Source organism: Rhinoderma darwinii, chromosome 3 (genome assembly GCF_050947455.1).
Source record: "Rhinoderma darwinii isolate aRhiDar2 chromosome 3, aRhiDar2.hap1, whole genome shotgun sequence".
Lineage (NCBI taxonomy): Eukaryota > Metazoa > Chordata > Amphibia > Anura > Rhinodermatidae > Rhinoderma > Rhinoderma darwinii.
Window position 1 is genome coordinate 297835696 of NC_134689.1, and position 11968 is coordinate 297847663.

General features: G+C 37.9%; 1 protein-coding gene across 8 annotated transcripts in view; it reads right to left on the reverse strand.

Annotated features, from left to right (window-relative positions):
- Positions 1–11968, reverse strand: part of PPIP5K1 (diphosphoinositol pentakisphosphate kinase 1) — a 180676-nt gene that overhangs the window by 47975 nt on the left and 120733 nt on the right. For 6 of the 8 annotated variants that reach the window (XM_075858098.1, XM_075858105.1, XM_075858100.1 and 3 more), the window contains one exon: positions 4949–5077. The exons of the other annotated variants lie outside the window; for them this stretch is intronic. In XM_075858098.1, the coding sequence (XP_075714213.1) occupies positions 4949–5077 (129 nt within the window). The remainder of the gene's footprint in view (positions 1–4948; positions 5078–11968) is intronic. 8 annotated transcript variants of the gene reach the window in all.

The following is an 11968-nucleotide window of genomic DNA, read 5'->3' on the forward strand; positions in this document are numbered from 1 at the left end:
GAACTTTTAGCACAAATAAACAACACAATGTTTGGAGGAAAAAGAACACTGCACACCAACACGAAAACCTCATCCCAACTGTGAAGTATGGTGGAGGCGGCATCGTGGTTTAGGGCTGCTCTGTTGCCTGGACGCCTTGCGATCATTGAGGGAACACTGAATTCAAAGGTGTATCGAAACATTTTACAGGAGAATGTAAGGGCAGCAGTCCATGACCTCACGCTGAGGAGACAGTAAGTGATACAAGACAATAACTCAAAGCAAACAGGTAAATCAACTAAAGAATGGTTGAAAAAGAAGATTTGTGTTTGGAAATCACCAAGTCAGAGTCTTAAGCTTAACCCTATCAAGATTCTGTGGCATAACCTGAAAAAGACTGAAAAGGCATCCCAGAAATATTGATGAACTAAAACACATTTGCAGAGAGGAATGGTCAAAAATTCATCCTCAAGTTGTGTAAATCGTATTTGCAGCTACAAGATATGTTTAGTGGAGGTGATTGCTGCTAATGGGGGAACTAGAGGTTATAAATTCAAGGGTTCACTTACTTTGTGGATGTTTACTCAATGAGCCCAGTAAAAGACATGAACAGTAGAACTGTTTGTTATGAGATAAAATTATAGCCAAACATAATCTAACTAAACTAACACTACACAATCAGCTCACATTTTATTAGTAATCAATGTACAAATCCAGGTAATTCCAAAGGGTTTACTTGCTTTTTCTAGCAACTGTACACGTCTGCATGTATGTGCAATATGCCAATTCTTTGAGATTGGATTGTAGTCACAAAGTTCAATGCAGTCATCCTTACTGATGGCTATTTCAAGGCTTTACATCTGAGGTCTAGAATAAGTGCCTATAACAATGCAATTTCTAAACAGAGCACGTTGCCACTGTAGCATACGGGTGTACTGCTCTTTGGTCAAGAGGGCACACACAAAGGTTATGGCCAATGGGGTGATAACTTCTGAGCAATGCTACAAAGGAAGCAAAATAAGTGCCATCATCAGAAATTAATCTTTCTCTGCTCAACATTATATTATAGATTGCAATACATTTTACTCGAAGCACTATTTATTTCTTAATTTATTCATTTATAAAGCACCAACATATGTTGCAGCGCTGTATAGAGATTGTCATCACTCACTGTCCCTATTGGGGCTCACAATCTAATTTCCAAATTAACCTATCAGCGTGTTTTGAAGTGTGGACGGAAACCGGAATACCCAGAGGAAAACATACAAACTTCATTAATGTTGTCCTAGGTCAGATTCGAGCCGAGGACCCCAGCTCTGCAAGGCTACAGTGTTAACCACGGAGCCACCGCCATGTAATGGTTGTGGATTATCAAGATAGCAGAACATAGAAAACATAGAAAGATAAAAATAAATAAAAAAAATCCCAAAATATAGAACACTGAAATAAGCAAGACTACCATGTAACCAGACTCTGCAAAATGAAGATTCCTTTTTAGCCTAACCATAAAATGTGTTAATCTGAAAAGCAAATGCATTTTCCTTTGTAATAATGATTAGCAGTTCAGAAAACAACTGTTCTGTTTTCTTAAGCCGTGACACAAATCAATGGGGTTCGCAATGACGCAGGTGTTAGCCTGTTGTCTTTCAGAGCATAGATTCCATTTCAGATCTACAAAATGTTTTTCTCTCGACTAATATTTCAGCTTCCGCGGAGATCGGTCTATTAATATTCCCTGGGTCGATCCAAAATCGAAAAAAATCGAAAAAAATCTACGCCATTGTATATTGGCAGTGAAATTAGTAATCCAAATATGTGGGAAAAGGCAAGAAGATCCTTCGAGGGTGCAATGGGCAGATGTACTCAATTACATTAAGAGAATGGAACTTATGAATGCGGCTAAAACTGTTAGATCTATTCAAGTTGAATTGCAATAGTTGCCTTGGACTCGTTTTAGAGACTCCTCTGATTTTCCCAACTGGGTTACAATTTCTTGATTTGGTATTGAGTCCAGACAGAATGATAGACTCCTGGGCCTGGGTGTCACCCTAATGGGCCCTTTTCTTATGTGTCTTTGTCGTTAGTCCATTACGCCTTTGTGTTCCCCTACTTGGATACTTTATTTCCATGCAAGACTCTCTATGGTCTTGACAACAACCGCACTTTATTTCTTCTGTAGAGAAATTCTATGCTGATCATTGCGAACTGATGTCACAGACCAAGTGTTCTCTACTTCATAATGTTGTTTATGGAGGTATGATAATCTCTTACCAATGTTTGATGTAAACCTGGTATGTTTTATCAATAATAAAAAACTTACTTGACCATAAAATATGTATTCTTCTCATGTCTATGTCCATTCAATGTGAGACGCTCATAATCCTAAATCAGAACTGCAAATCATATTGCTTACATTAAAAGCCATCGCTCTAGTCCATGTGTGGGTATAACACTATGAGACTAGGAGACTAGACTGATATGAGGCAACACTTTGTGTGCTGAATACAGAAGTGATATATGCAGTAGGTGAGTGGCTTTTGGGGGGGGGGGGGGTGCGCTATATCCTACGCTACAAAGACAGGAACATTCCTGTCAATGTGTCATCTCCTCCTTATCATCCTCATATAACTTCAACCAGAAAAATAAGGACATTTATATATCCCATGTGATATTATAAAGAAGTAATTGTACTGCAGACCTAGAAATCTACCATTCATAAATGCTATTGTAGTGGTAGAAAAATAGCATTTATCTGTACTAGACTACGAAACTTTTTTTTTTTTTTTAGAGTTTAGTTTAGTAAACAGGCAGCAATGTTCAATAGGAAGATCTCTATGCATGGGTACCAGAAATATAACTTTTATTATGATTATAAATAATACATTGCAATATGGGATCCTATCTATTTGTCCAGTTTCCTCTGAGGTTCATGTTGGACTAGCAACATTCATTTCCCATTGTCTACAGTATGTGATGAGAACTATGAGTGTGATCCATAACCACATAGAACGACTCAAGACTAGAGGTGCACAAAATAACGTTGGAGAGGAATGTCAGGGAACTGGAAAGTAATGCATGGTTATTTACAAACGATCAAATATGTGGAAACCAAAGTAAGCGTAACCTCACAATACCAAAAAACTCAGATTTACAGATGATGGTGTATTTTTGTTTGGTTCCTTCTTCCCCTGTTGCATTACTGTATGTTTTACATTGCTTTTCAGTGAGAGAAATTTAGTGGGGTTGTGAGCATACATTTACATAAGCAACCCCACGATATTTGGTCCTGCATAAAAAAAAGTGTCTTTAGGAAAGCATGGAATGGCCCCCTTATAGATTAGTCATCAGAATAAGATTCCCTCACACTCCTTCTCTTCATGTCCGTCATACACGGATACTGGCTGGTGACCGGCTCATGCAGCTTTATGTGTACCACCCATGTGTATAAAAATGGCTGGACTATTGTACAGAACAAACACTGTTACACATTGTGTCTCCCTTATTTCCTCATAGATTGTAAGCTCTTGCGAGCAGGGTCCTCACTCCTCTGGTTTGAATTGTAAATTAACTTTGTCACTATGTAATGTCTGATATTGTCTGTTCATGTTCCCTCCAAATTGTAAAGTGCTGCAGAATATGTTGGCGCTATATAAATAAAGATTATTATTATTAATGGGTGGTAAAACAGTTCCAGAAAGTATTTTCACCTCTGTAATAGACTTGAATTTTACAGAGATTGTTATAAAGAGGATAGTATAATTCTAGGTGCATATTATTAAATTGTTTGTCTAGACTTGAGCAATAACAAAAATTCCAAAACACAAACATATAACTCAAAATGTAATGAAGAAAGGCACAATTATCCTCAATCTTGAAAGAACAAAAAAAGACAAACTAAACAGTATAGTAAGAGGAAAGCTTTTTCTTGTCTTCCAAACTAGCGGTTCTGCAAGGACTAGAAGTAAAATATAGATGTTTTTTTTCCCCTGCAGCCACAATTTTGTTAATCAGAATATCTGCTTCACTGGTGATCACCTCATTCTCTCCATAATAAATCTGCAGACATAGGGGCAGCTAAATCAGCACTTCAACGAACGGATACAGCAAAATATCACCCCAAATGTCAGTTTTGATTTGAAATATGATTATTTCGGATTTAGGTGTGGAGTGCTTTAATAAAAGTAGGTTTTCCTTCTGGTAAGCAGTAAGTCTGGTTTCTGAAGAGGAGTTCTGATTGCCAAGTTTACATTACAGGATGTTATATAAGGTAGTAAAGCCATTTAGGAAAGCCGATCAGAAACGAAGCAGCACAGTGCTCACACGAGTGCTTCTGCAGCTTCGTTTTAGCGATTGGTGGGGGTCTCAGTGCTCGGACCCCCACCGATTAAGACTTCTGGCGTGTCACTAATGCAAGACACGAAGACAAATTTAATATATATATATATATATACATACACACAGTAAACCTATCATCGCAAGTTTACCAGAACACATCTGAATGTTGTAATATTGTCATATTTAGAACAGTTACTGTTCTGGCATACATACAATAGAGTTGTACAGTAATATAATAAGTATTTGTTGGCAAAGAAAAAATCTGTAGTATGGGTGAAATCGCTGGCACTTAAACATGAAAGAGGATCAGGCAAATTAATTTTTGAAGAAAAAAAATTTAAGGAAATAAATCGTTCGATGTAAGTCTGGAAAAAAAAAATGAAATGACCTAAAAGAGTCACAAAATTAAAAGGTAAGACCACTACTGTTTTGCATCGAAGTAAGCTTTGAAATGGACAGACATTTTATCTACGTTTAACCCACCAACATTAGCAGTGATGTATCATCTGCAAATCATAAGTCATTGTGACATATAGTAGAATTTGTTACATTCAAATTTTACCCCCTTACCAGGACCGAGTATTAAATACGCAAGGTTGGGATACAGAGTGCATCTGGTTTAGAATACACGTACCGTCTTTGTAAGTCAGGCTGGCAACGGCGCTGATTTTTTTGCGGTAGCTGCGTGCGTAGTCCTGTAGATTTGGAGCGCTGGAGGAGCCTCCCAGCACTGTGGTGCTGAACAGACCAGTGCACTGTGATCCTGGAAAGGTTGGGATTGGGGATTAGTATTCACACAGATCTAGGACATGCCATTAAAGATCAATCACCCTTGTTAATGGTAGTCATCTTCCCATATGTAGTAGATTTGATCTTTATCTGAAAATATTGAAATACTATTGTTACGTCAAGATTTAGTACACGTTCATTGGTGAGACACAGCAAACAGAGAATCCCAAGATCACACAATACCAGAGCGGTTTTATGATACATATGGACAAAAAATAAAGAACTGATATAAAACAATGTCCGATACGAATATGACACTGCAAGGAGAGACACAAAAAACACCTCAACGTTACATAGAAAAGGGGAAATTTTGAATAGAACTACATAAAAGTATATGGTTAGACCAATCTAAATAATCTTACATTATAAAATGTTTATGATCTGTATGGAATTTTAATTAATTTTTATCCAATTTAATACGGTGCCTTGCAAAAAATATTACCCCCTTGTTTTTCCTGTTTTGTTGCATTACAACCTGAAATACCTGAAATTAAAATGGATTTTAAATTGAATTTTATGTAATGGACCAGTCAAAAATGTTCAGTAAAAACAAAAAAAAAACCTTGTTAGAAAAAAAACAAAAAACAAGTTAAAAAATAATTACTAAAATCTTAAAAGTTGTGAGTGCATATGTATTCACCCCCTTTGCTATGAAGCCTCTCAATAAGGTCTGGTCAAACCAATTAATTTCAGAAGTCACATAATTATTTGAATAATGTCCCCTGCGTGCAATCAGTGTCACATGATGTCAGTATAAATACACCTGTTCTGAAAGGCCCCTGAGTCTGCAACATCCACTAAGCAACATGAAGACCAAGGAGCTCTCCAAACAGGTCAGAGACAAAGTTGTGGAGAAGTATAGATCAGGGTTGGGCTAGAAATTTTTCCCAAACTTTGAACATCCCATGGAGCGCCATTAGATCCATTATAATAAAATGGCAAAAATATGACAACTACAAACCTGACAAGCAACGGCCGCCCACTAAAACTCACGGACCGGGCAAGGTGGGCATTAATCAGAGACTCGACAAAGTCACCAACGATAACACTGTAGGAGCTCCAAAGATCCACAGCTGGGATGGAAGTATCTGTCCATTGAACCACTATAAGCCGTACAATCCACAGAGTAAGGCTTTATAGGAGAGTCGTCAGGAAAAAAAACATTGCTTAAAGAAAAACATGTAGAAAACTCGTTTTGAGTTCACCAAACATCATGTGGCAGACTCCACAAACACATGGAAGAAGGTTCTCTGGTCAGATGAGACTAAAATGTAACTTTTTGGGCATGATGGGAAACGCTACACTATGTGTGGCGCAAACCCAACACTTTTCATCACCCCAGGAACACCATTCCCACAGTGAAGCATGGTGGTGGTGGCAGCATCATGCTGTGGGGATGCTTTTCATCAGCAGTGACTGGAAAACTGGTCAGGATTGAAGGAAACATGGATAGCATTTAATACAGGGCGACTCTTGAGGAAAACCCTACACATACTGATAATGACCCTACACATACTGATAATGACCCTACACATACTGATAAAGCTATAGTGGAGTGGTTTAAAGTGAATGTTTCATCAGAAAATGACCTATTGTTTAAAGTGATTCTTACTTTTCAGGTGACATTACAGAATAGGCTATCATATTTGTGTACATGAGGAATAACGCTATTTCTGGCCATTATATGACTTGTATTTTGCATTTGTTTTAGTAGTTTTCCTCTTGCACACTATCTATAATTCTCAGTTTTCTCTGAGCAAGTAGACGGAGTCTCATGGCTATCTGCTCCTGCTGCCCCTCACGTCTCCATAGATTTGTAAATGCAGCGTGATGATTTATTATTTTATTTTCTATGTCATTATTTAGTCGGAGCCGTTTTGCTTGGAAAAATAAGCAAAAATCCCAGTGTCTAGATATGCTGAGCTAATAGAGACATAACCCGAGAGACTTGTATCTGTAATTGCAGCAAAATGTGGCTCCACAAAATTGACAAAGTATTGAATACTTATGCAAAATAAAAGTTCTCCGTTTCTTATTTTGAATATTGTTTGTGTCACAGTAAAAAAAAAAACAAAAACATTTTGCACCTTCAAAAGTGGTAGTCATGTTTGTGGTACAAAAACTTTTTAGTCAAGTTTCTAATGCAACAAAACAGAAAAAAACAGCACAGGGGGTGAATACTTTTGCAGAGCAATATAAGTGCAATACTATTTGATTTCCTAAATTTCACATATGTATCAAGGTAATTGAAGTACATGCAATTGTTAGTTGGGTCAACAGCCATGTTATTAAAGATAATCTCCGCCTAAGTGACATTTAAACATAAGAAAACCAAACGGGGTGGATCCAGCGTTGCTGTGAATAAAAAGGAACTGGTTCCAAGTTTAATGGAGATGTTTAAAATAGGATCAATCTAGATGATGTCCTGGAGTGCTTAGGAGAGATGTGAAAAATTTAGCGAAGCCTACGCGTTTCAAACGCTTCCTGCGTTCTTAATCATGGCTGGATTTACTCATTTAAACATAACATTTATTTGTAAATTCATCTATTTAAAGCCTCTAAATGGGTTTTGCTCTTTGTGCGGGCAATCAGGGCATGTCTTTGCCAAGCCTGCCACAAATATTTCAAATATAAATTCAACCCTGCTACATCTGTATCAAAGTTCAGATGACGCGGTAACAGTTTTACTTTTGGATGGAGTTCTTCTTATTCCCACATGCAGATGACAGCAGATGAAAGGATTTCAATACAGTGAAAGCTCAGTCACTGTCAAATCTATTTAATGTAAATGGTTAAAGAGAAAGAGGTAGGCTAAAGGGGTACAGTACCTACAATGATTGATGAAATATCCCTAGAATATGCTATCAATATGTGATGGGCGCACGGATGACCTCCACTGATGTCTTTTTACCGGACACAGCACAACACTTGTCTGTGTAATGTGTCTGGTATAGCAACTAAGCATCATTTAAGTAAACAGGGCAAAGATCCAGCTAAGTTTCAATACCAGACAAAGCGCCTTGATGAAAGTGGCGCTGTGTCTGGTGAAAGCTAAAAGGGCCATGGCACACTGAGCGATGTGGCCCCTTCATTCTCATGATCATTACGGGTTCCAGCAGCTCGACCCACAAAAGATATTGATGGCATAACCTAGGAATGTGCCATCAATCATTAGAAGTACATAACCCCTTTAAAAAAAGATGGAGTGCACGACGCACAAGAACTAAAAGACAGGCAATATGGATCTAATGACCATAAACTGGGCCCAAAAAAGTAATAAGACAGATTTTTTAGTATCTTGCAGTGGTGGATAGATAGAAAATAAACCAAAAGAACGAAGTCCAAATAAAGGGGAACCCAAGGCAAAACACATGATAGGAGATGGAATCTAGGTACGGAAAACTTTAAAATAACAAAATCCACAGGAACAAGTTAACTATGGTACTTAGAAAATGAAATGTGTTGAGAAGATAAAAAAAAGTTAATGACAATGTAACATTCTGTACATTACATTAAGTGCTCCTTTATGATGCTCCATCATGATGTATTACTTGCCCATGATGCCAGACACAGCACACCAACACTGCCAATCTTGAAGCAGATGCAAAGGAACCAAATGTGGAGCTAAAATCACCTGCCTATCTATATAAATCTATGTACATAAAATTCTATAATAAGATATAATAGTGCAATGGACAGCCAAGCAAATATTCAAGAAAACAATAAAGCCACACAAATAATACAGCCGGACAAGACTACACATTATGAGAAGTCACTATGAATGCTAATGAAATAATGAACACTAATGGACATAAAAATAGAATGTAAATGTAATAGTGTGTCTGTCATAATACAGATGGCTACCAGGATGGGATGTAGGCCAGGCAAACCCAAACTCAAAGTATAAAGCTGGTTTCTTAGTTGTGCTACAGAAAGCAGCCGACAGAAATGCAGAGTTAGCGGCGGGCACTTTTTTCGAATTTTGAGGTAGATTTTAACCTGCCTGCACTTTCTAGCCGCTGTGCTTTTCACTCATGGCCATTGGGGGCCGCGGGCAAAAAAAGCAGCGAAAAACGCTTTCTCTGCCTCTTATTGATTTCAGTGGGAGGTCAAAGGTGAGGTCAAAGGTGAAACCGCACGAAGAACTAACATACTGCTTTTGGCGAAAAACCGTTTTCTCCTAAATATTTCTCCTCTGCAAGCACTTCCTGGCTTCACATTTCTTTTTTTTCCCCTGCATTTCCTTAGCAATGTTGTCCATGAGCCCTATTTTTTACACGCACCCATAGACTTAAATTAAATGACCAGAATAGCCATGCAGTGAGTTTCTCGCAATGGACACACCCTTTGGGGGCGGGGAAACCGTTGAGAATAGCGCCATTGAATTGCATGGGTCTGTGTGCTGTCCGTTGTCAAAACGGACAGCACACTGACAAAAAATACGTTCTAGTGAATAAGGCCAGGGGATTACTTTCAATAAGGAGTAGAGGTTTATGAAAGTCCCTAATAATTTAACCCTTTAATGACAGCCTATTTTGGTCCTTAAAGAGGTTCTGTCACCAGTTTATAAATGCCCTATCTCCTACTTAATCTTATAGGCACAGATAACTACAGTTTTTTTTCAAAAACGTTTATTTTTTACCAAGTTATGAACATTTTAAGATTTATGCAAATTAGTTCTTAATGCCCAACTGAGCGTTTTTTTTACTTTTCACCAAATGGGCGTTATAAAGAAAAGTGTATGACGCTGACCAATCATCGTCATACACATCTCTTCACTCCAGCCCAGCTTGATCCAGAACACAGCGTGATCTCGTGAGATCACGCTGTGACGTCACTTCATCCCGCGAGTTCTTCACCGGAGCGATGGAAGACTGAACAGACCACCTCCAGCCACTGCAGATTCGGATAAATGTCCTGTCACGGCTGGAGGCGATGTCTGTTCACTCATCCATCGCTCCGGTGAAGGACCTGCGGGAGGAAGTGACGTCACAGCGTGATCTCACAAGATCACACTGTGATGTGGATCAAGCTGGTCTGGAATGAAGAGAAGTGTATGACCCTGATTGGTCAGCAACATACACTTTTCTTTACAACGCCCACTTGGTGAAAAGTAAAAAAAGCCCAGTGGGGCATTAAAAACAAATTTGCATAAACCTTAAAATGCTCATAACTTGATCAAAAATAAAAGTTTTTAAAAAACAAAACAAAACAAACAGCAGTTATCTACATTAAAGCGCCTATTAGATTAGGTAGGAGATGGGGTAGTTATAAACCGGTGACAGAGCCTCTTTAAACCCTTCCCATCGTAAACAACTTTCAGATTTTAATTTCCATTTTTTCCTCCCCACCTTCCAAAAGCCATAACTTTTTTATTTTTCCGTCAATATAGTCCTATGAGGGCTTGATTTTTGCAGGACGGGTTGTAGTTTTTTGTAGCACCATTTATTGTGCCATATAATGTACTAGGGAAAAATTATTTGTGGGGTAGAAAATGAAAAAAAACGCGAACTCCATTGTTTTTTGCGCTTCGTTTTTACGGAATTCACTGTGCAATTAAAACAACATGTTAACTTTTTTCTGCGGGTCAATACGATTACCGCGATACCAAATATATACAGTTTTTCTATATTTTACTACTTTTACAAGTAAAAAACTAAGTGTAAATAATTTAATTTATTTTGTGTCACCAAACTCTGAGAGCAATAAGTTTTTTATTTTTCTGTCGATTAAGTGGTATGAGGGCTTATTATTTGCGGGATAAGCTGTAGTTTTTAATGATAACATTTTGGGGTTCATGCGACGTTTTGATCACTTTTTATTCCATTTTTTGTGGGAGATGAGGTGACCAAAAAATAGCGATTCTGGTGTTTACAATTTTTATTCACCGTCCGGGTTAAATAATGATATATTATAATAGTTCAGACTTTTACGGATGCGGCGATACCAATTATATTTATTTATTTATTTTTTACTATGCTCCAGGGGGAAAATGATTTTTTTTTTAACTTTTCATTTTAAAATATTTTTTTTACATAAAAAAAACAACAACTTTATTTTACTAATTTTTACTTTTTTTATTAGCCCCCCTAGGGGACTTAAACCAGCAGTTGGATCGCTTGCACGATATACTGCAATACTAATGTATTGCAGTATATCGTCTTTCTGACAGGCTTCTGTTAAGCACTGTTGGAGGCAGCGCTTAATAGGAGCACAAAGATGGCGGACCTGGGGGCCGCTTGTTACTCTGAAGTGTCGGCTGTAACATACTCCGTGAGCCCGTTCCATACTTCCCCTACCCGGCTATGACGTATGGAGACGTCAAATGTCGGAAATGGGTTAATGACTGAGCAATTTTTTATTTTTTTTTATTGTCGCATTCAAAGAGCCATAACTTTTTTATTTTTTCGTCGACATAGCTGTATGAGAGCTTGTTTTTTATGTGGCACCATGATGAGGTAGATATAATTTAATGATTAACTTTTTTTGGGGGGAATGGAAAAAACACAAAGCAGTTTCAATGCTAGTTGTTTTTCCACTTTAAATTTACGCTGTTCACCGCGTGGCGTAAATAACATGTTATCTTTATTCTATGGGTCAGTACGATTACGGCGATAGCAAATATGTATAGTTTTTTTTAAATGTATTACTAAAAAACAATTTTTTTGCATTGCCGCATGTAGCCATATGGAAGGGGATGTACACATTTGTGCTGGAGGCACCATTAGGTGCCTCTGTCGCAGATCCGGCAAGGATTACCGGAAACCATAACGCAGAATGCTGCGCTATTGTTTTCTGTAAAATCATGGACACCCCTACGGAAAGTCAACTAAACCTTTTGAAGTCAATTGGCTCTGTTGGCCGA